This window comes from Penicillium mononematosum, assembly GCF_028829835.1.
Source record: "Penicillium mononematosum strain IBT 11891 chromosome Unknown utg000001l:1.0-4488741.0:1.0-4491989.0, whole genome shotgun sequence".
NCBI lineage: Eukaryota > Fungi > Ascomycota > Eurotiomycetes > Eurotiales > Aspergillaceae > Penicillium > Penicillium mononematosum.
In genome coordinates, this window is record NW_026643271.1 from 3816202 (window position 1) to 3840063 (window position 23862).

At 49.7% G+C, this 23862-nt stretch overlaps 9 protein-coding genes across 9 annotated transcripts; 5 read left to right on the forward strand and 4 right to left on the reverse strand.

The window, feature by feature from the left end:
• Positions 1–298: 298 nt before the first annotated feature.
• On the forward strand, positions 299–1347 carry N7519_001451 (ankyrin repeat-containing domain protein; the record flags this gene model as incomplete). Its single annotated transcript, XM_057288229.1, has 3 exons — positions 299–427; positions 483–608; positions 646–1347. 3 exons carry the CDS (start codon positions 299–301, stop codon positions 1345–1347), a joined length of 957 nt encoding a protein of 318 aa, XP_057154312.1.
• Positions 1348–2220: 873 nt separating this feature from the next.
• On the forward strand, positions 2221–3093 carry N7519_001452 (ankyrin repeat domain-containing protein; the record flags this gene model as incomplete). Its single annotated transcript, XM_057288230.1, has 1 exon — positions 2221–3093. One exon carries the CDS (start codon positions 2221–2223, stop codon positions 3091–3093), a length of 873 nt encoding a protein of 290 aa, XP_057154313.1.
• Positions 3094–6019: 2926 nt separating this feature from the next.
• On the reverse strand, positions 6020–7303 carry N7519_001453 (uncharacterized protein; the record flags this gene model as incomplete). Its single annotated transcript, XM_057288231.1, has 3 exons — positions 6020–6818; positions 6871–7152; positions 7212–7303. 3 exons carry the CDS (start codon positions 7301–7303, stop codon positions 6020–6022), a joined length of 1173 nt encoding a protein of 390 aa, XP_057154314.1.
• A 2434-nt stretch (positions 7304–9737) lies between these two features.
• N7519_001454 (uncharacterized protein) lies at positions 9738–11456 on the forward strand (the record flags this gene model as incomplete). The annotated part of the gene is made up of 3 exons (XM_057288232.1): positions 9738–10012; positions 10065–10640; positions 10697–11456. 3 exons carry the CDS (start codon positions 9738–9740, stop codon positions 11454–11456), a joined length of 1611 nt encoding a protein of 536 aa, XP_057154315.1.
• Positions 11457–11861: 405 nt separating this feature from the next.
• Positions 11862–13633, forward strand: N7519_001455 (uncharacterized protein; the record flags this gene model as incomplete). The annotated part of the gene is made up of 2 exons (XM_057288233.1): positions 11862–12109; positions 12181–13633. The coding sequence occupies 2 exons, from the start codon at positions 11862–11864 to the stop codon at positions 13631–13633; spliced, it is 1701 nt and encodes a 566-aa protein (XP_057154316.1).
• Positions 13634–13710: 77 nt separating this feature from the next.
• On the forward strand, positions 13711–14841 carry N7519_001456 (C-terminal helicase domain-containing protein; the record flags this gene model as incomplete). The annotated part of the gene is made up of 1 exon (XM_057288234.1): positions 13711–14841. One exon carries the CDS (start codon positions 13711–13713, stop codon positions 14839–14841), a length of 1131 nt encoding a protein of 376 aa, XP_057154317.1.
• Positions 14842–15296: 455 nt separating this feature from the next.
• N7519_001457 (uncharacterized protein) lies at positions 15297–20471 on the reverse strand (the record flags this gene model as incomplete). Its single annotated transcript, XM_057288235.1, has 1 exon — positions 15297–20471. One exon carries the CDS (start codon positions 20469–20471, stop codon positions 15297–15299), a length of 5175 nt encoding a protein of 1724 aa, XP_057154318.1.
• A 744-nt stretch (positions 20472–21215) lies between these two features.
• On the reverse strand, positions 21216–22065 carry N7519_001458 (EXPERA domain-containing protein; the record flags this gene model as incomplete). The annotated part of the gene is made up of 4 exons (XM_057288236.1): positions 21216–21286; positions 21344–21578; positions 21635–21798; positions 21861–22065. The coding sequence occupies 4 exons, from the start codon at positions 22063–22065 to the stop codon at positions 21216–21218; spliced, it is 675 nt and encodes a 224-aa protein (XP_057154319.1).
• Positions 22066–22527: 462 nt separating this feature from the next.
• N7519_001459 (SDR family NAD(P)-dependent oxidoreductase) lies at positions 22528–23384 on the reverse strand (the record flags this gene model as incomplete). Its single annotated transcript, XM_057288237.1, has 2 exons — positions 22528–23208; positions 23268–23384. 2 exons carry the CDS (start codon positions 23382–23384, stop codon positions 22528–22530), a joined length of 798 nt encoding a protein of 265 aa, XP_057154320.1.
• Between the last annotated feature and the right edge of the window lie 478 nt (positions 23385–23862).

Genomic DNA, 23862 nt, shown 5'->3' on the forward strand with positions numbered 1-23862 from the left:
TATACTGCAAAAATACTCACAAGTGACTCCGCCACCAGAAAACCCAGGCGATGCACGTAAGTGGAGAAGAAAATGTGACACTGCAAATCACAGCACATTGCGTTGCTTGTGCTGTGCTGTGCTGGACGGTGCGGTGCAGTGAGTTAGGGATTTAGGGTGCAGCGAGTTATGCCCAAGGACACAGCCACACCTGTTGGCTTCGACCGTGACCATGTTCTACATTCAAGCAGGAACCCCTGAACCCTTGTTCTCTTGACAAACATTTTTATCCACTACCCGTTTTGACCCATCCTTCGCCATGTCGACGAAACCGAACTACGAAGACTGGGAACCCCATAAGGCCCAGATTGAGCAGATCTATCTACGTGAGAACAAGATCCAAAAAGAACTAAGTCGGATCATGGAAGAGACACGGGTTTCGAAAAACGTACCATCCTGCCCTAGCTGCTGCTGTTCATCAAATTATCGCTAATAGCAAACAGAAAGCCCAATATGAGAAGGCATTCGAACGGTGGAACTTCAAGAAGTACAAAATGACACCTGAGAAGTGGAAGGTCGTCAAACATCGCATCGAAAAAAGAAAGCGACAGAAGGGCAAAGAAAGTGAAGTGTGTTGTCAATGGCATTCTCTGTTTACCTAAAAAGGTGAAGTATGAGATCGGACCACATGCTTTCGAATCCACCATCGCGAGGCCTACCTCAGGTAACGATATATTGTTCAACTCAGAGACGCAGAACTTGCACAATTTCTGCTTTCACGAGATGCAAATCCCGTTGGTCCGTTTTGGTTTCAAAGATCACTCTGGTTTTCATCCCAGAGCATCAAGGAGGGTTTCCTTGAGAGTGTCAAAGCATGTCTTCGGAATACGACCAAAGCGCTATCAGACGACTGCGCTAGGAGTGGCAGCTTCTAAAGGAGATATCCCAATGTTGCAAATTCTTCTAGCAGCACATGCAACCGTCAATCGGGCAAACAATCCGGACGATTATTTACACCCGCTCGTGTTGGCTGTTACCGAAAGAAAGAAAGACGCACCTAGGCTTTTACTGGAAGCCGGTGCCAGTCTACAAGCTGCAAGAGATGAAGCGGCAAATCAGGATGGGCAGATAAGTTTGTTTGAACTAGCCTTGGAAGCAAACGACCTTCCCATGTGCCAGATTCTCCTGGCAAATGGAGCCGAGGCAGGGGCACAGCTCATGCAGAATTATTATTCTTCTCAATTGTGGGAGCACGTCAAAGATAACGACCCTGAAACCGTTGCACTACTTCTACAACTTTCAGCCCGAGCAAATGATCTTCTTCGGAGCCTCCCTAACAGCGCACTGGGCGTAGCTATAACGCAATAGAATTGGACCATGATCTCTCTGCTACAAAGTGCAGGGGCGACAGGAGTTGGCCATGTGATTCCCTTCATTGCTAACGTTGTGAGACCGTACAGTTTCTGGAGCAGAGCAACCTGCCATCACAACTTACTTTGGCCAATGGGCAGATGGTACTTATTGAGGCAATCCTCGCAAAGAACGAGCCTTTAATAAGCCTTCTTCTGGGACATAGAGCCGACCAACAACGTCGTTCCATCAAAAATGAGCTTGGAATAGAATCAAAAACCGAGGTCAACACCCCATTGGAAGCAGCATTATGCTGTGGCAATCAGCCACAGGGGACAGGTGACTGAGGCTGAGATAAATGCAATCGTGTGGAGAGCAGGGATGGCCCAGGATCGCTCCGTTCTGCTGGAATTTCTCAACATGTTCGGACCATTTTCCCTTTCTTCTCCAACCGCACTTGCAATGGCAATGTGCGCAAATGACGAAGCTGTTGTTCATCATTTACTCGAGGCCGGTCTTGACCCAAGCGGTGTTCCCAAACTAAATATTGATTGGAGTTTTCGAGAGACTTTGAAATCCAAGCTTTCCATCAATACATACACCGACTGGACAATAGGCTGGTAGGATTCTCCTCGCCATCAGGAAACTCGTCATCCTCTTCGGTCGGTCCTTGAACTGGCAGTGATACATGGCAACCGATGAATCTTACAAGCCCTACTGGGAGCAACTACCTGGACAAGGGAAAAAAGAGGACGAGTCTTGTCGACAAGCCTTCATGTTTGGGATAAGATATTTGTCCAGGACTTGCTAGATGATGGTGCAGACATACACCAAGATGTTTCCTCCATTGACAAGCACAGGCAAATAATGAGGGGGTTGTCAAACCCCGTCATGTTTGCTTTGGGCGAAGGGGATATTCTCTTATTACGGAAATTATTGAGCGTTGATCGTATTGTTGACCATATCAACAGCCAAGTATACATGCGACACGCCATCGAGTCTGGAAACATTGAACAAGTCAAAATCCTCCTCACAGCCAACACCACTATCCCGGACCTACTGCAGAACCCAGAAGGAAAGCCATTTCTAGAGACTGCGTTATATATTGCCGGCGAAGCGGGAAACATGGAGCTTGTGGACCTTTTGCTCAAAGCCGGTGCAAATGTGAACCAGACACCAGCTTCTCGCCAAGGAGCGACGGCATTGCAGTCTGCCGCAATTCAGGGTTACATTGGAATTTCCCACAAGCTACTCGATGCTGGTGCTAACGTCCAAGCCCCTAGGGCTGAGCGGTATGGAAGAACAGCTCTTGAGGGTGCTGCTGAACATGGCCGATTGGACATGCTACAACTTCTCTTGAATGAGGGGGTGCTGATCGAGGGGGATGGCCGGATTGAGTATATCAGGGCCATCAAGCTGGCTCAACAAGATTGCCACTATGCCGTTGCTACGTTTCTTGAATCATCCTCTGATTGGACTGACATAGATTCCGCTTGCTATGAAGAGCAACTGTTTGATTTTGAGGAGGCTCGTAAATTGGATTCTGCGCCACGGGAACATATGATTGATTATGAAGAGGATGATATGCTGGATGGAACGAAGGAGAAACCGTTGAGCCAGAGTGTGTTCCAGCCCCGATGGCTGACAAGGCACGAGTGGTCTCAACATCGATCCGTGCGTGGCTCCAGTAATAACAATCGAGGTGCATTTGATGCCCTCATGTTTGGGATATATATGACATTTTATCGTATGGTACTTGTATGAACCGACAAAGAATTCGAGTATTTTGCCTTATCATGCACTGCAACCCGAGGATTGGAAAAATACGACCTCTGGCTGAATGGGCTGGCAATTTCCGTAGTATATTAGATCCGAAGGACCGTATGGTTTCTGTGTCGAGGAAAGAGGGTCCGCAGGGCTGCCTGTGCGAACCAGATCCAGACCCAGATCCATCCATGGGATCCGAAGTCTAAGTAAATCCTACCTTGAGACTTCAATAGTTTGGGTATGCGTTGCGTAAAAGCGAGATTAGGTTTCGGATTGGCGAGGGACAGAGATTTAAATTCCATACCTTAGGTACCTAGGTACTTTTGAGGGTACAAGTTGCCGGTGATACAAACTTTTTGGATGCTGACCAGCAGACAAAGGGATTTGGACAACCTGACATCTTTTACTATTAGAGAACATCTTTAGATAGGCTCTTCACAGTTAAACAATCGAGCCGATGTACCTTAGCTTCTAACTAGCCTCAAGCGATGCAACCTGGTAAACAGGGTATATACTCCGTACCTGCAAGGAACTGCCGAAGGTGGTTCTCGAATGTCTCATATTATTATACTCTGCACGTAACAGCGAATCAAACACCGTTCCCAGCGGCTATTCATGCATCTCCCTCGTGGCGGCCGGGGTACCTACGAGATGCAGCTAGAGCGAAGGCAAATCGCCCTGCACTTCGCCACCATATGTGTTGTAGTGTTACATTGACTATCCTTTGCCTGTCCTGCATATGCACAACATATAACAAACGATAAGTATATATACTTTTCTACTTCGTACCTGAAGACTAAAGCGTCGGGCAAAAATCTTATTTCGGCGAGCATTCCGTAGCTATCTACAAATAGACTAGCCCAGGAACAAGCCTGCATCTAAGCGAGAGGATATATACTTTGGATGCAAAGATAGAGTGGGGGCTAAAACCTTAGACCAGAGTTCACAAGCATAACTGCGATCGAAGAGCAGGTCTCGGAGTTGATAGTGGGGTCAAGCGGGTCACTCCGGCGGAGACGAGAGAAGAGACAAGGATAAAAAATAAAAGAAAAAGAAAAAGAATGGAATGAAATTGTAATTGCTGAAAAAGAAAAGAAATTACCTCCTTATCGGGAAAAGATGAACCTTGTCGGTGTTATGCGCATACAACGTAGTGCTCGGCTTAGGACCCACTTTATGACGGTACCTAGCTGTGTACAATTACAATAGAGTACGATGTATACAACATATGTTGTAGAGTAGTGTAATTCATCCTAGTCGAGCCCGTTAGGCTAACTTTTAAGTGAATCCTTCAGGAACCGAGTATTACCCGTGCAAGTTACTTGAATAGGGATAAATGATCGTCTATTCACTCAAAAATGAGACCGAATACACGTGGTTCGGGTTCTAAGCGACATCTAGAAGAATGGGATGTCCAGCTTATGGGTACTCCGTATATTGTTGTCCATTAGTATTGCACAATACATATGTAGTTACATATACAAACATTGTACGAAATTTCCAAGATTGGTGACCGTGGCATGCTGGGTCGCCAAAACTCAATTGAAACTCAGATTTAGTGCCCAGATGCACTTACGCGGCTTAATCCCGAGGTCATTAAAAGCCTTCTAATAATACCTATAATTTATGGATATTGTAGGTATCCATTGCAATTCCCATCGCTATGGAGTACATCAGTAAACATAAATGAACTCGTACGATATATGACCGACGGCAATTGATAATCGCTCCCCCTTATCACGTCATATCTCTCTCTCCACGCAGATCCCGCGAAAATCCAGCGCAATGTTCGGGTCCCGACCCCAACCGATCCAGACAGAGCTGGTGCGTGTCCACGGTACCAGCGTAAAATGTCAGCAAAGCATCCGTGGATGCACAAGTGGGCTCTTCCGTGGTTCCAAGGTTCTAGTCGGCTTTGACCAGCTTTTCCAAGGCTGATGCGTCGATCGACTGCTTGTGGAGCGGGAACCTTGATGGTGAACCATGTTCACTTGATACGAAATTTGTCTTTTTCCTTTTCGCATTTTCCTTTTTGGGATCGCGACTTCACCGATTTCGGAATTTCGTCTTCCGGGGTAGTCACCGCCATATGATACATTATATTGTACGACATAGCTGTTGGTGCCCAACGCTGTATGTTTTATAGTTTGTGGGCAATATATAACTTAGAGCGTCCGACAATTACCGACATGAACTATCCGACATAGTTAGCTGTGCATTCGCAATAGCCCGTATATGCAGACCGGCAACGCCACATAATGCTCGGCCCAGGCACTGTTATCAGAACCGGGAATAGGTTGATTAACATCAACATGGTTTTCTGGGAAGGTCCCATTGCGCCCAAGCTATGTTCGCCGGTTCGCCCAACCCCCTCCCTGCAGGGGTCAAAGAACCTGGGCTAAGCTCGGCAATCCAATGCCATAGGCTAATCCCTTCCCAGCTTGGAATGTCCCTGTCCGATGCCGATAAGATCGGCATGCTCTTGATGCAAGGTGCCGGGAGATCAGCGGGTTGTGATGGAATGGATTCCAAGGTTCTATCTGTCTTGAAAAGCGGTTAACCCACTCGCCGTGGGGGTTGCGTATAGGTGGTTGGGAGCAGAGGCTCTAGTTTTGGGATGAGATGCTCTGTGGAAATGACAGTGGATATTGTAGTTATAGTGGCGTATGCAATTCATGGATTTGAACTTTTAGTACATTGTGAGGTATGTTGCAAGGAGAAAACTCTATGTCTAAGAAACAGGTATTCTCCATAGTCGCCGGGAAAGAAAACCAGAGAAACAAAAATATGTAGGAAGTAAATATGTACAGACAAAATAGAAACACAATAATACAGGACCGGGCATCAAACCCTCGGGGACTTCGTGGATTCGTAAAAGACAAATAATAAAAAATGAGACTTTTCTCAGTATAACAGGACTTGATTAAACCTCCTCGCGGGCACGGGTGATTTGCGAAGTATTCGCTTCATAATCCGACGGCCGCGAGTCACGCTGCACCGTAACGGTAATATCCCGACGAATGCGCAAAGCGCGAGCCGAGCCATCGTCACTGCTCGCATCGCGCCCCTCGCTGAGACTGGCATCGGAAGCAGTCGCCTTTTGCGGGGTAATTGTAGTGGTGCCCTCGAACTCTTGCATGCCGAAGTCTCCCGATCGGGTATGGCTGGGCTGGCCATAGGGAGGTAGATTAGAGCCTCCCTTGCTTGTCCAGGGCCCGGACTTGTAGCGGTCGGTGCCGCGCTTGGAGCCTCCGGTCCAGCTCTTGAGGGCGGGGAAGACGTCGCGGAGCAGTGACCAGATCAGAGGCAGGTTGGTGACCAGGATGGCGACGGTTGCTTCGCGGAAGTACCAGTTCATGTAGACGTAGGAGATCAGAGAAGGGACGAGACAGTATACCTTGTTCAGGACGGCGGCGACGATGACGAAGATTCCCATGCCGAAGAGGAGAGTCAGGATCATCTTTTGCTTGAGCGGGACCCGGACTTGGAGTAGCATCGGGATGGCGATTACAAGCATGAATATGTCGGCAGAGATTGAGATGCAGCCCTGCACGATTTCATAGTACTGATAGGACGAGCATTGGTAGTCTGGTGTTGGGACGACGGCCCAGTAGTCTGATAATGGGCGGCAGAGCAGGAAAAGTGACAGTTCAGTCACAACAAATCCTACTGCGACGTAAATTGCGAGATAGTTGATCCAGCGTTTCTGCTTCAACCCTTCACTGTTGGTTGTTAGCGAAACGAACAAGCCCCAGACATCGAGGGTCAACATACGTGATACGCGCATAGATCACCAGCATGCATGCTTTCAAACTCCAGACGCAAAGAATAAAGGAATGCTCCGACACAAAGACCCATTTGCTACCGCGCACTCGTTCGCCGATAATTTTATCCGTTAACGATTTCCTGTCCTCCTCGGTCATGAGATTTGACCCGCCACCAGAAGCGACTTGATTTAAAGCGACACATAGTATTGTATACCAGAGTACTGCGAAGAGCATAAGATAGTCATCGACCTGGAGATTGCGAATGCCCAAACGTCGAATACGAGCAAGCCTATCAAAGGTATTTAGTTAGTGGGTGCTTGTATATTGGGATACTCAGTTAATACGTACCATCGCAAGGCTGCACCCAATATGCCGACGGCATACAGAGCCCATGTTTCACGGGCGAATTCCACCGCGAAGTGACCTCCTAAGCCTGACATTGCCCCTGGCCTGTTCGAATAGACGTTAACAGGATCTAAGGGAGAAACGAGAGTTAAGAGGCGCACTCACATTTTATGAAATTAGCCGGGATATGCGATACTATGTATATGGTTCCAGCCAAGTCCCGATGCTGCATAGGCATATGCCGATGGTACGACAGGGGATGGAAATTGCGTTAGAACCTTTGATAGAATGCTAAGTATGGTAAGATGCAAAAGATAGAAACGCCCAATCACTCAAAGATAGAGCACTGACAATCAATTGGACAGTGGGGTATCTGATGGCGAGTGTATCCTTGGATGGGATTAGTTTGGGAAATTGATTTCAATGCTGCATTATAATTTGTAACTCCCGTTTTTGTCATTGGTCCACTTTACCATACTTTCCAAGGTTGCTTTACTCTGGAATTTCCTCTAATCCCTGTAAATCCTGTAAATTTAGCTGATTTACAGTTTAGAAGCCCATTAACCCCCCAATTTTAGTAGGCAGAGTTTTTATCACTTAGATCCATAATGAACCTAGTTGTTACCTACCTGCTTGACTAGGCAAGAGGCCAAATGAGCACATCTATATTGTTATGCCCAATCACCAAGACATACACCTAAGCGAAGATAGACATTAGCTCTTTCTATCTGGGGGATAGGTCCACAGTGGAGGAGCTGAGAGGGTGATCAGCCAAGATGCCAACATTTGAAGGTTTGGTAAGAAGTATCGAGGTAACTCAATATCCAAGCCCTGCATAAGCCCAAGAATATAGACCTATTGGAGCTTCGTATGGTTGAGTTTATGGTCGGGTATACTTCACTCAAGACTAGACAGACGAAGACCTGCTAGATCGGGCATTGAGATATTCTGAGTTTGCCACTAGCTACAAGCGGGAAAAGTGGGGTAAACAACGACATGCGCGGATGAAACTCTGATTGGCCCCGAGCCTTGCTTTTTGAGGGATTTTGGAAAGTGGAGATGAGAGTGGTTCCTTACTCGGAACGGAGGACTCCTTAATATTTTTATGGTGGGACCAGAGGCGAGTTCTAGATATGCTGTACGGAGTACTTCGTACGGAGTAGAACTTGCATGAACTGGAAATCTAGAGATCGAAATATTGGGAACTGGCTTATATAGTCAGGTTCGAAGGATCGGAGTGGTCGGAGGTATGTGTCATAAATTTACTCGACGCTAAACTCTAGCAAGCCTGAAGGAACAAGAGGCTTTATTAGTATCTTCACTGCCGACATCGTACTTTGTACTCTGTACAAAGACATTATACTTCAAATTAATTTCTTAAATCTCTTAATTAGTCATACGAATTAATAGGTACGAAGTAGCACCTAGGTACTTAATTAATTTAGAGGCGAAACATCAACCCGACCACGAAGTCTCCTATATCACCGTTCCCACTACATCTGAGGCTAGAATCGGAGTCGCCTTGTCTGTGCTATCCACACTCAGCTGGACTATATTTTGTATACTTCCGGAGGATGGTCTGGTTCAAGGTCTTAAGTGGGTATAGAGGCTAAACTACAGCCACCCTCTAGCCCTATATAGCATGCTATATACCCTATATGAGACATACCCTGGTCGCACTAGCTTGACAAACATAGATTGTTCGTGGCCACTTGCAGTGCTCGTGTAATTGGCGGCTTTTTTGGCTTGTCTCACTCGCAAATGACATGTTGAATCAAATAGGGGGGAGTCTAGAAGAAAGTCTCTAATAGTATTGCATCCTGGGTATATTGTATGTGGGTACAAAGTATTCTGTATCATGCCATAAAAAATCCGTCCATGGATTTCTTATGTTTATGTAATGCATGGATACCTCCCGAGGTCCTAAAGGATCCAGATGGACACTTATTTAGAGTAATGTATCATGAACGGGATGATGTTAAGCAGTCTGGGGTCAATTGACCCGCCAAAGAGCCCTAAAGAAAAGCAACTTGATAGAAGAAATAAGATGGAATGCCTACCAAGGGAATGGAAAATTCTTTCTGCTGAAGCTCCCCTTCTGGGTTAAGCGCAATGCAACCATGAGGTGCAGCCGCGTTTACTAGAGTTTCCGTTGGAGGACAATGTTCATCCTTGCCTCCGGGTTCGCCCAATAGAAACTCTGGGGTGACTCCACTATGGGCCGGTTGGCCACCGGATGATGTGCCCCCATGAAAGCTGATTGGCTGGAGATTGAGAAAGTAAGGGTGGGGTCGGGAGGAATACATGGATTGTCGAGCCGACTTGATCGGCTTTGCCGTGATAATATAGGCTGCACGCCTTTTGCTCTCTCTTTCCTTAACATCTGTGTTCACCTCAATTCTTCCCATATCATTCTTTAATACGCCTGGGAGGTGTATTCTTGGGAGGTGCATATCGGAATCCGTTACTCGTTGTCGTCAAGGAGTATTCTGTTGTGGTTTAAGGGAAATCCCCGAAAATACGCCCGAAATGTCTGAGAGCGAGATCAGCTATTCGCCGAAGAAGGAGGTCGGATATGTCCCTGAGAAGGAGGTCGCACCTACGTCGGATTATACCAACGATGATGGCCCAATCGATGGTGTGTTGGTCAACGCCTCAGGCCATCGCCAGGAACTCGAGCGCAACTTTGGCTTAATCAGTATCTGTGCTGTGGCTGTGACCACCGGAAACACATGGATTGCCCAAGGTGGTAGTGTTGTTACGGCTTTGAGCAATGGTGGAATTGCAGGAACTATCTATGAATTGTATATCGCCCTCCCTACCCGTCTAACCAACTAAAGCTAACCCCTTATTTAGCATGGCTGTGTCTGTTTGCTACTGGTTAGTCGCAGCATCGATTGCGGAATTGGCATCGGGTATGCCCTCAGCTAGTGGTGTCTACCATTGGGCGACTGTCACTGCGGGAAGCAAGTACGGTCGCGTGTGCGGCTTCTACGCTGGATGGTGGAACTGCCTGGCTTGGATGCTCGGTGCTGCATCTATGTCTCTGATTCTGGCTCAGCAGACCGTGTCTATGTATCAATTGATGCATCCCGGCTTTGCGCCCTCACAATGGAACGTCTTTGTCAGCTTCCTCCTCTGCACCTGGACTTGTTGCTGCATTGTGCTGTTCATGAACCGCTTCCTCCCTTACATTGGAAACCTCGGCATGTTCTTCATCCTAGCTGGTGTGTTCGTTACCATCATCGTGTGTGCTGTGATGCCTCATGTGAACGGCACTGGATATGCCACCGACAAGCTTGTGTGGGCAACTTGGGATAACGGAACCGGTTATACCCAGCAAGGATTCGTTTTTGTGGCTGGTATGCTCAACGGTGCTTACAGTGTTGGCACCCCTGACTGCTCAACTCACTTGGCTGAGGAGATTCCAAAGTCAGTGGCCTTAACCCCCCATCCCTTGTATTATCAATGCTGACTTGAACTTACAGGCCGAGCCGAAATATCCCCAAGGCTATTCTAGCCCAGATGGGTGTCGGTTTTATCACTGGTATCTGCTACATGATCGCAATCTTCTATGCCGTTAACGACCTCGACGCAGTGCGCGGCGCGACCACGTTCTTCCCCCTGGCTGAGATCTACCGTCAGGCCACCGGCTCCCGTGGCGGCGCTCTCGGCCTCTTGGTTGTCGCTTTCCTACCCACCTTGATTACTGCCTGCGGCTGCTACATCACTGCCGGCCGCACACTCTGGACCATCTCTCGTGATGGCGCGACTCCATTCTCGGGATGGCTTGGTCATATCAGCCTGAAGTTCAAGAACCCCTTCAACGCCACCCTGACCTGCGGTGGTTTCATCACCATCCTGGCGTGCATCTACCTTGGCTCGAGCACCGCCTTCAGCGCCTTTGTGGGATGTTTCGTGCAGTTGTCCAGTCTTTCGTACTTCATGGCCATCTTCCCTCACATCTTGACCCGCCGTTCGTCCTTTGTCCCTGGATACTTCTTCATGAACAACAAAATTGGCTACGTCGTCAACTCCCTGGCCTGTGCCTACATCATCGCCTTCGCCATCATCTTCTGCTTCCCTTACGCTCTCCCTACTGATGCCGCGTCGATGAATTATGCCAGCCTGATGACTGGCGGTCTGTCAATCTTCATTACCATCTGGTGGTTCATCCACCAGGGCTCCTATGTGGGCCCGAAGCATGTCCCGTTGACCGACAAGGCCCTGGCCGACGATGCTCGGTAAATCTCCTCGGCGGGAATGTTAGGACGATTGTTATCCATATACAATTTTGGTTGGCACGCCTCTTCCTTCGCTGTGCGGATATAAAATGCTCCCTTTCATGATGCGACTTAATGTTATATACACCTTTTGTACATTTCTATTCTTGTCGGGCTTTTCCCGAACCTATACATACATAGCTACTGTGAAGACATAATTCGTGTTCCTTTTGTCCAAGCGCATTTTAATACGCCCACTTCCCATGGCAGTATTCTTGCTGAATTTAAACCAAGCCAAATGTTTCCTGATTCGAGACTCAGCCTTCTATACACAAGTGATAGATTAACTCACGTGATCACGCGTCCCGCGCCCGTGTCGCGTCCTCATCCCAACGCCATCTTGATCAAGGGAATAAAGACCAACTCAATCATGGTCTTCAAACCCTTCAAGTCCCCTTTAATTAGGAATCGCGCTACTTCATCCTCCGACACTACCAGCGAGCCCAGTCGTCCTACCAAAAAGCCCCGCCTCGGAGACGAACAAGCACCGAAGGATGTGCAAACCAGTCGAAAGCCGCTCCAAGTCAGCAATCGAGGGTCAGACAGCACGGCACAGTCATCAGTCAGTGAATCGACCAAAGATGATACATCGGACGAAAGATACTTCAATGTTCTCTGGTATGTGTCCTCAGAACTCTGGTCCGTCACAGGGCCACTACCAATCACACCGAATCAGCTAACCCAGACAGGCGCAAACCAAGCGCCAAAAAGCACAAAACATGGGACGGAGACGGAATCCTCTCCACTCGCGGAGAATTTGTATACCTACGAGACATTGCCGGGAAGGAGATGGGACGGAAGGTGCACGAAGCCCGCCTCGAGCCGGGAACAACACTGTCTATCTCTGGCAAAGAGGTTGAAATAGACTCTGAAATGTCGCGCAAAGAATATCTCTCCGGCAGAATGTTCCTGGAAGGCGCGAAACCAGCACCTACCTCTACGTCGGACCCGGTGCCCACACCGAAGAAAGAAGCTCTCCCCGCTCGAAAGAAGGGTGAAGTACGCAAGCCTACGGCTGCTGAGCGGACACAATCCCTCAAGCGCTCACTGGCTCTAGTTACCAACCCCAATGCGAACCCTGGAACAGCACCGGCAACATTTGCCGCTTATAAAGCGCCGCTGCTTGCGAATACCGTTACTCCCAAGGTCGTGGGGAAGGTCGTTCCACGTCATGACCCTAAGGCCGTTGGTGCGTTGGTTATGCCGCGGCCGAAGTCTGTGCCGAAAGGGAGACAGGTTGTGGATGTTGTTGTTGATCCTCTCTTGGCCAAGAACTTGCGGCCGCATCAGCGTGAGGGTGTGAAGTTCTTGTACGAGTGTGTGATGGGAATGCGGTCGTTTAATGGCGAAGGTGCCATTCTTGCGGATGACATGGGTTTGGGAAAGACTTTGCAGACTATTGCACTGCTATGGACTCTGCTTAAGCAGAATCCTGTGTTTGAAGCCCCGCCGGTTATTAAGAAGGCATTGATTGTGTGTCCTGTCACTCTTATCAATAACTGGAGGAAGGAGTTCCGCAAGTGGCTCGGAAATGAGCGCATTGGAGTTTTTGTTTTCGATGATAAGAGCAAGCGTCTTACGGATTTCACTAAGGGCCGGGCTTATAGTATTATGATTGTTGGATATGAGAAGCTCAGAACCGTCCAGGAAGCTTTGGCGAATAGTTCTGGAGTCGATATCATTATCGCGGACGAAGGCCACAGGCTCAAGACATTGCAGAACAAGAGTGGCCTAGCGATCCAGTCGCTCAGCGCCGTGAAGAGAGTTATTCTCTCCGGCACGCCAATCCAAAATGATCTGAGAGAGTTCTTTGCAGCCGTGGACCTTGTTAACCCAGGGATACTTGGCAGCTTCAAGTCCTTCATTCGAGAGTTCGAGACCCCAATCGTTCGCAGCAGACAGCCAGAAGCAACGAGCAAGGACATCGAGAAAGGAGAGTCCAGAGGCGAAGAGCTTCGAGAACTCACCTCGCAATTCATGCTCCGCCGAACAGCAGACATCTTGGCCAAATATCTCCCCCAAAGACCGAATACGTCCTCTTCTGCAAACCCACCCGCCCTCAAGCAAACATATACAAAGCTGTCCTCGCCTCCCCGATCTTCCAAAGCGCAATGGGCAACGCCGAAAGCGCCCTGCAGCTAATAACAATCCTCAAAAAGCTCAGCAACAGCCCTTCCCTCCTAACAGCCAAAAACAACGACGGCACCCCCAACGAAACAATGACCGCCCTCATCGCCTCCATCCCCCAACCTCTCCACCGCCACCTATCCCCCTCCTCCAGCGCAAAAATCCGCGTTCTCGACCAACTCCTCGACACCATGCGCAGCAAAACAGACGAGAAAATAGTCCTCGTCTCAAACTACACCTCAACCCTCTCCCTCCTCGCAACCCTCCTCACCTCCCTAGGCCTCCCCTACCTCCGCCTCGACGGCAGCACACCAGCCCAGAAACGACAAGGCCTGGTAGACGACTTCAACCGTCTCCCAGCAAGCTCCTGCTTCGCCTTCCTTCTATCCGCAAAAGCAGGCGGAACGGGTCTCAACCTGATTGGCGCAAGCCGTCTCATCCTCTTCGATGTAGACTGGAACCCGGCAACGGATATCCAGGCCATGGCGCGCATCCACCGCGACGGCCAGAAACGACCTTGTCGTATCTACCGTATTCTGCTTAAGGGCAGTCTCGAGGAGAGGATCTGGCAGAGACAGGTTACCAAGCTTGGTCTTGCGGATAGTGTTATGCAAGAGAAGAGTAGCAGTAACGGTGGGACGCAGTTCTCGGCGGCCGAGCTGAGGGATTTGTTCAGGCTTGATGAGGACAGGGCTTGTCAGACTCATGAGTTGTTGGGTTGTCGCTGTGGTGGACGGGGAGTTCAGGCTGGCTCTGAGGCTTCTTCGTCTGGGGCTGTGACGCCTGCTACTGTCGATGGTGGGGGTGGATCTGAGGTTGATGATTTATCGGATCCGCCTTCTGACCTTGATGATTCGGATGACTCGCTGCCGAAACCTTGTACTCTTGTTAAAGCTTCCGAGGTCGATATGGAGAAACAAGAGCAATCTATCCGTGACGGCACTTATCGTGCTAAGATGGTTGGGAAGGGAAAGAAGGGTACGAAGAAAGAGGGCGATACTAAGAGTCAAAAAGATAAGATGCACCAGTCTTTGGCTCAGTACTCGCACATTGACCCAACTCTGCTTGCAGCTGAGTCCGATTCAAATGTTGGGGTTGGGGTTGAAGATGATGAACTTGAAGCTGCCATTGATGACGATGTGCTGGTTTCTATGCTGAAGGATGAGTGTAACTTGGTTGGGTATGTTTTCAAAAAGACTAATGGGCCGGAAATAAAGAGTTAGACAGCTCTATGTTGGAGTGTTGGAATGGCATTTGGGACGATGCATTGTGATACATTTTCATTTATTTGGACTATATTATACATGTATATATAAGATTTAAATGACATCAATAGACCTCAAACGAACAAGCAGAGCTAAATTCGTCGAGCAATAGTATCCAAAAGGAAGGGCTTAGTATATGTATGAAGTTATAGGCCTCAAAATATATTACTATACAACAACGGACGGAGAAGAGGGATAGGTTGGGCACGATTGCATTATTCCACAGCCCGGATATCATTCAGTTGAGTCTAAATGTACAAAAGGAAAGAACTAATAATGATCGAAGATATGTAAAAGTTAACTAGAAAAGGAAAAGTAAAAGGAGAGAAAAAAGCCAACAATACACCCCCCATGCCCCATATCCATACCCCGTACCCAATCCCAATCCCAACATCAACTCATCACATCACTCATCAATACCTGAGCTTGCCAACAAGCCCGAAGGTATAAGCTGCCTCAGCCTCACTTTTCATTTGAATCATAAATATCTTGCCAGAGCCAGTAGCAACACCACCCTTCTGCGCGATGGAGGCGTCTTCATTCTCCTCGCGAATGGAGACTGCAATTCCCGTGCGGGCGATACGCTCAAAGGCGTTCTCGCCAAGGCAGACATCGAGGAGGGTCTCGCCGCGTGTCTTGCCACGGATGACGATGCGCTTCTCGGTCGAGATGGCGCCGCGTGGGGAGGCGGACCCTGATGCGGGAGGTGAAGTACCGCTTGCATTGTCATTATCACCCTGCGGGGAGCTGTTTTCGCTGCGGCCGCTGACGCCAGTACCAGGGCGGGAGGGGTTCTTGGGTGGTGCGGGCATGATGGTCATACGGGCGGCGCCCATGTCGCGCCACTTGGAGGCGGATTCGCGTGCGTACAGGCGCACCTTGGCGTTTGAGAGACCGATTCCGTCGGCGCCTTTGACCGCTGCGGCGATGCGGCCTATGCCCGAGTTAGAGGATAGCCCGTTGCCGGAATCACCGGAGCCGGAGTAGATGCTGCCTTCGCGGCCAGTGCGGGATTCGACGGTCGAGCGGGCAATGTTGAACATTTTGCTGCTGTTCCCGAAGCGTTTCAGGGCGGAGAAAGCGCTGCTCATGGTTCCCACGCTGCTTTCGGATCCTTCAGCTAAAGAGCGCGGGGAGCTCGACGCGCGATAGCTCTTTCTGCGGCGGGGCCAGCCAAACAGGCCTCCGCCGGATTTGGGGGCAGGTTCAAAGGTAGAGACATGGCCGTTGAATGGACCGCGGGCGTTCTGGAGCGCGATATAGGTTGGGTTATTGATTCTTGATTGGTTGATTAGACCATATAGGGCGTCACATTCGTCAGGGTTGCGTGACCGGAACATGATGTTGTTGCTAGATGTGATCTTGGATCGCTCAGTGGGAGGAGAGCGAATGCTGATATCGATGGCTGTGCCGCGGCGAATAGGAACGAGTGGTGTCAATTCAAGGGAGATGAGCGGCCTTGATGATACAGAATCCAAGTTCTCATCAGGCTCAGAGCCCAAGGCGAAGGCCTCGATCAGGCCAGGACCAACGATGATGCTACATTCGTCAGGAAGCAAAGGCTCCCAGCTGCCTTTGTCAGACCAGGCAAAGACAGACGCAATAGTCTTGTTAGTCTTGTTGGGCTGTACCGGCACAGAACGATAGCCACTCTGCGACACAGAATTAGAAGGTGACAGCGAACTGGCGTCGGTATCCGCGTCTGGTGCTTTTGGCTTGGGAGTAACATATTCTTCATCTTCAGACATCGAGGAGTAATCATCTTCTGAGTCAGTAAAGCCACCTGATCTTGAGTATTCGGATGATGAGTAGGAATAGTGGCGCACTGTCGAGGCGTCCGAGTCGGTTTCTGAGTAGTCTGAAGCTGTAGAGGGTTCATATTCGTGCTTCAGGGGGGAAGAGCCACGTCGCTTGAGTCCACCACTACTGGAAGTGAGGACTGGGGGAGTTGAGCGCTTGCCATTGGCAGGGCTAGGCGAGCGATGAGGCGGGGGAGGGGGAGGACTATCGTCATCCTTCGGCCGTCTTCGAGACTTCCTTCTCCTAGTTCTCGTTGGTGTCTCTGGGACTTCTTGCTTGGGCAAGCATTCAAGTGGAGGGTAATCTTCCTCATCTTCGGGGCCGATGCTTGTGGGTGTAGTAAGGTGAGTTTGGCTGCTAGAAGTTCGGATTTTGGGAATCAATGGGAGAGTTGCTGAGGGAACAGATGAAACTCTAGGAGACTCCGGCTCGGGGTCCCTGACAGGGGTCTTCTGAGGTTGAGGAATCCTCGAACGCGACTTTTCTCTCGGTGATGCCCTGGTTGAGGATTCCTCCTTTTCGCCATAGAATCTACCTCCCGTTGGCGTGCTTAAGGTTTGAGGAGAAACAACCGCAGGTGCGCTGTGTTCGGGTGCTTTATCGGATACAACAGTGTGCTGCGAGGCAGCCTCGGAAGCCGGGCTGTCACCATAGCGAGAAAGCCTCTTCGCCTTGGATCGTTTGAGTCCGGTGGGAGTCTTTTCCGGGCTACTTGGCGAGCTCCTGGGAGCTGTAGAAGGCAGAAGAGGTAGATCGGAGCGAATTGGCTTGGGAGACAGGTCAGATCCTCCAGTGGTATAATCAGTCTCCCGAGTGACGATCGAGGACAAAGAGCTCCTAGCATCAGTAACAGAGCCGACCGTACTTGGCTCAGACGAGTGCTCTTTGGGGGGCCATGAGCGTCGTTTACCGGCTGCCTTCTCGCCGATGGGGACATCAACATCATTTGGCCTGGGCGGAGAACCAATGGCAGGGGGCTTCCGAGCCTTGTTCTGCTTCGCTCGGCTGATGAAGCTCTGGCTTCGACAAATTGATGGTGGAATAGGGTCCGATCCGAGCAATGAGACCCACTCAGCGCCAACTTCTTCTTCGTCAATGCGGAGCGAGATCAATTCTTGCCAGTACTTGGTTTCATCTCCGGGAGCGCTGCGCAGCATGACCACGATCTCATGCTTCGATTCTCCCTTGCGGGCTGAAACACATCTTAGGTCCATGGGAGGGAAAAGAAGCCAGCGATCTGAATGATCAATTTCGCAAATCAAAAGATCACCTCCAGGCCCCTTGCTCGAGGGATTGTCTCGATATAAAAGCTCGGCCCGACAATCCACAAGTTGTCCACTTGAGTGATACAAAGATAGATTGAAGAAATCGCGAGCTCGGACATGGCGAGTCTGGTCAATGCCGATCCCGTGCAGGACGCCCAAGGTCATCGGGTCTCTTGTGCGTGTTGGGTCGATACTGGCAGCAGAATCATCTTCCAACCTCGCTCTTTCATCTCGGACGCGTTTTCGGGCATCGATAACAAGGCTTTGATAGGCGGCAGCGGTTTCTTCAGCCTTTGGGGACGGCTCCAGCATATTGATACCCTTGAAACTCTTTGCCAGGTACTTAAGACGTACTAACGGACGTTTCAGCAGATAAGCCACGTCGACCTTCTCCCCGTCGCTGTCTACGAAGTCGCCGTTTTCATCTCGCTCCAAGCCTTCATCTAGGCTCTTTGTGTCGGCATCATTCGTGACTTCATCTTCTTCTAAAGGAGCCAGGTTGACAATGACATCTTTGAATCCAAGGCGCCACGCCTTCAAGTACTCGCGGTAGACTCTCTGGGCACCTTGCGCCCATGTAAGCAGTGCATCCGCGTTATCCTGCGGGATTCGCTTGTGCAGGTTCTTGAGGCGCTCGATCGCCACTCCCATATTGACAATTGGCTTCGAGAAGTTCACGTCGTCCTGAGGGTCCAAAGACGGTCGAAACAGACCTGCAGCAATAGCCGAATCAGAACGGGACAACACGCAAGTCAAGAGGACCGGAATCACACCCCCGACAAGTGTTTTCAGCTCGCGCATATACTTCGTCTCATCACCCGAAAGCTCATAGAGCAAATCTTCAACTGTCGCATGGGCCAGTCGGCTTTTGTTGGTGCGAATACTCCGATTCGACCGGGTGCTTCTGCTCCGCGAAGCCGAAACAGATAGTACAGACATGAGGTCATTGTGAGTCGTAAGCCGTCTTTTCAGTTGCGAGGAGACCACAGGTAACGAGTCCGGATCGAACTGGTCGTCCTTTTCTGCTTCTTCTGCTTCCTCCACAAGTTTCGATTTAGGCTTTTCGGTGGGGGTAGACTTGGGTACGTGCTCAGTTCCCTCTGTCAGAGTGGTGCTCAACGTGTCCGTGGAAGCAATCGTTGATAAGCGATGGTAACCGGTGGCCGGGAATGGCTTCTTACGGCCAAGCGGTACAGGTGGATTAAGACCCGATACTTCAGAGCCGTTGTCAGAAAATGGCTGTAAATCGGACTCCGAGGGCGCGAGACTATCCTCATAAGGCTTGTCGCCGACATGGTGGTCCTCTTTGCTCCTGACAGATGACTTGGAAATCTTATCGATGCTAGCCCGCTTCGACTCTGAGGCTATCTCGCGATCTTGTGCCTTTGGTGTTTTGTCGATTGAAGAAGAGCTGTCCTTTCCTTTGGAATGCCTACTTACAGCACTCTTTGGGCGTGACTCGGAGGTCTTTGGGCGCTCACTGATCGTTGATGGTTCGGATTCAGTCCCAGGTTGTAGCTCTCCGTCCGTAAGTTTTTGAGATCGTCTGGCTCGGCCTGATTTCAGATCCAAAGGAGCTGGCATATCACTCTTAGATACGGCTTCATCCAGAAAAGGATCCGGTGTGTCAGAAAGCCATGCCTCGATTTTGGCTCCACGGCCCGTAGTCGGCGTAGGCGTAGGTCGCGGCGGTTCGGGTTCTGGTATCCCGAACATTTTCCTCGACTCGTCGATCATGTGTGCGAATATACCACCTTTGGGAGGCTTTGCTGGGCCGCGCTTGCGTCTCCTTGACAGCTCAGAGAAATCCGCCTCGCTTGCTGCCCATGCATCCTCAGGAGGAGGGGAGTGCGTTCTGAGTCTGTCCGGGAGCTCCGAAGGTTCCACAGACCCGGGATGGTCCGACTCATAGTCGCTCTCGGTGATGGTATCGATGTTCTGTCGTGCACCCGCGGACTTGGTGTCTCGCGTAGGAGATTTGGACCTCGCCCCAGCGCCTCCTTTTACCTGAGATCGGGGACGATCGCGACCTTTCTCATCTTCGAGGTCGTTTTTGTCGTGTCTTCCCCGTGAAGACCTAGGCTGCCCTTCGTTTGTGGTATATTCGGCTATGCGCTTAGGTGGAGGTAGGTTACGCGACGAAGACTGGGTTGAGGCTCGACTTCGCGTTCGTTTCCAATGCTCGTCGCTCACCACACGCTTGCGGGGCGTGCTGTGACTGCGCTTCCTTGTGGTCGGGGGTTTGTCATTGTTCGGCTTTTCCAGCTTGTCTAGCTTGTCCAGCTTCCCCACCTTGACCTTAGCAGGCTTTGGTTTTGGCTTCGCGTCATTTTCCTCATCCTCAGCATAGGGGTCGTCTACCGTTACGACCCCGCCGCCTTGTTGTTGCCATTTCCGCACTCTCGAGCGTACCGTGTTCGTGTCGTGTAGCCCTAGCGGCTCTCCGATATCCAGCGGTTTTGACGTGGGTTTCGCAGTTCCTCCACGATTGGAGGGACGTTGTGTCGTCGCAGGAGATGGCATCGGTACCTAGAGAGCAAAACAGAGGCCGACATTTAGTAGGGAGCTCTCATCGAGGTATTGTTGTCAAAAGCAGGTACCCGAGAAAAACACGGGGGGTTTGTTTGACTTCGACACAGTAGTTACTTACCAAAGCCCCCAAGGATTAACAAATTTGGAGCATTTGCTTTTTCGACGATCGCAGGAAAATCCTTCAGGGATCATAAACAAATGCGTCAGACCCTCTTGGAAGGTTGAGCGGCTGACCAGCGATAAGCCTCCCCCTCCCGCACTAAGTTGGTTGCCGGGAAACCAGATCGGATCAACCTACGGAGTATATTGTAGGCTCCTTATTTAAGTCCCCCGTGATTTGATCTGGTGAGTATTGGAAATGACCTCTGAAAAATGAAAAGTAAATCACTTCTGGGAGACACAATATTGGTTAATATCGGGTTGCGCGTCAGGTGGCCCCCCCTTGTGCATAAGCGTCATAGGGTACTTGGTGTGGGATACCAAGTCTATTAACACCTACGGAGTAGATATTACTGGAATATGAATGGATTAATTTGAAATAACCTCGTTAGGTCATCCTGTAGGGCTATTATATGATTCTATATACTATATACATTGACCAATTCCCCCCTTCTGACCATCGCATCTCCTCAATCCCAACACCAAATTCCCTTAATATTTCGCGCCAACACAGTTCTAGCCCGATGCTCCACTGCGCCTCGACCCGCCACTATTCCAGAAATGACGAAAGAGGTGTTACTTAGTCTTGTCCTTTTCCGACTGTTTGAGTGCAGCCGAGATGGTGGAAATGCTCCGGTAGAGATAGTCTATTATACAGAGTCAGCTTATAATGGACATCCATGGATCCCGGGAACTACACATACACGCGGGGACAACAATCCAGATGAAGTTCATCAAAAAGTAATACAGCCAAAAATAATACGGCTCCGGTCGGGAATATGGTCGCCCGTGGACATACTCGTCAAACAAGCTGGTCGCATAATACAGCATGTCGCCGTACAGATGGCTCATGCACACAATGACCTGGATTGGGTGGCGCAGAGAATGCCTGGTTGCGGTCAAGTATGCAACAACAAAGCACAATGGTCCCCACAAGAGCTTTGTGGGAATCAGCGGTGAATCCTGTTGGCTTTGTATATAGTGGTGGGACTCACCACGGTCATTGTCTCCATACACAACACCAACGTGTCCGAGGTCATATACCGGGAATCCGATAGAGCATATTCTTTCCATAGTTGCCCAAATAGATCTTGGGCAGAAGCCATATGGTTATGGTGGACCATAAAATATCCCTCGAAGAAGCAGTGCAAAGTCCCAGCTATATAACCCCATTGTCAATATTCAGCCTTCAAATTGATCTTTTCTCGATTGGCGTCTTACAGAGCACAAACCACAGAATGGCGATTCGATCCGCCACGCGCAGTTTTGGTTTCACATAGCTGGCCAACGCGAAAGTCACACTAAGAAGAACAGTACATGCCCCACCGGCAGAGACGAGAAGCTGTAACACTGGGGCCTGGTTGGGCTCATAACCCACAACATTGGCGTCGAGGGGGTAGTATGGGTGGGATGGAGGACTGGGCATGGTTGCAGAGCCCCTGAGAGTGTTGACCAGGTCTAGACTGTTAATATCACCTAGAAAAAATAGATATAGAAAGTAGACAGAGACGGAAAATGAGAGGTCGGAATGTCTGCTTGGCTTTTGAAGGGGGTGGATTTGAGTTCGGCCAATAACAAGCTTAACATCGAAGTTTAACTGGGTCTACGGATGAAGCCTCGATTTAAGAAAATATTTCAAGAGAATCAGGGACTAGATTGATCAGGCAAATTTACCGAGTTACACAGGCTTGAAATCCTTGCATCTCGTGTCCGCCTTTCAGAATTGCTTTCGCGTGTTTGCGTGTCTCAGGCGTCAATATATGCCTTAAGATGTCTTAACATCTGTAATAGTTATGATCACAGATATCACATACTATAACGCCTCTAATGATATGAATTTGTTGTCTCAGGCTATAGGCTATTATATAGTTCTTCGTACATTCATCATTCAGTACACAGCCCATCCACCGCTTGCACTAATCGTCTGCCCTGTAACCCACCTACTTTCCTTGCTTGCCAGCCACGCCACAATGTCCGCCACTTCCTCCGTAGTTCCGACACGATGCTCTATCGGCGTCGCCTTCTTCTGCGCCTCCACCAGCTCCTGCGGGATGTGATCCAGCATCTGAGATTGGACAGGCCCAGGGCTGACAGCGTTGACAGTCGTGCCGTTGCGCCCAAGTTCGGCAGCCCAGCACCTTGTCAGCCCCTCGATCGCCGCTTTCGACGAACAGTATACTGAGAGGTTTGCGAACGCCGCCCGAGCGCCTACCGACGAGAGATTGATGATGCGGCCATTGGTCGCCAGGTAGGGTAAGACGGCCTGAGTCATGAGCAGCGTCCCGCGCACATTCACGTCGTATACCGAGGCGAAATCCCCGGGTGTGATGTCACCTAAGGACTTTGCAAGTTCCACCCCTGCGTTGTTGACGAGGATATGGATCTTCTCCTCCTTCCCGTTCGCTCGGAGCCAGTTGATAGCCGTATCTACGATAGTACTCGGGGTCTGACAGTCGACGAGATCACCGCGGATGCAGAGGGCTATGGGATGGTGACGGAGTGAGGTGATTCTCTCGGCGATGCATTGGGCTAAGTGTTCGCTGCTAGGAGCGGAGTATATGAGTATGACCTGGAGGTCTGTTAGCCTCAGATAGTAAATTGGGAAGATTCAATACGGAAAGAGCTTACATCGGCCCCGCGTCGTCCGAGTTCGATTGCAATGTCTGCGCCGATACCTCGAGAACCCCCGGTTACGATAGCCGTGCTACCCTGAAGAGAGAGATAAGAAGATTCGGGGGTAGACATGACGGTTCAAGGACAGATATTCAAAGAGGAATAGTTTTTGGAGCACTTTTGAATGACAGGTCGAAAGAGGTTTACAAAGACTGGAAGCCAAACAGGTAACACCGAATGGTCGGATTTAGTAGTGTAGCCAATTTCGTTTTCGGCGATAATCTTAAATCCGACAATGTTGATCTTTTTAACCTTTACGTGACTTTGGTAATGATGAATAGTTACCTAGGTAGCATTTTCCTTCCACAACTTCATCCTAGCCAAGGTCAGCATGCTAACGCGTAGAAAGTTGGGACCCACATTCCACGATCGGCTTAAGTCTACTCCGTACAATATACGGAGTAGCATCGTAACTTCCAAGGTTCGTATCTATCCACCCGTGGACGGATAGTATTGCCTTGGTAAAAAAATAAGTGGATTTGAGTTCGGCCAATAACAAGCTTAACTGGATCTACAACTGAAGCCTCGATTTAAGGAGGGAAGAGAAGAG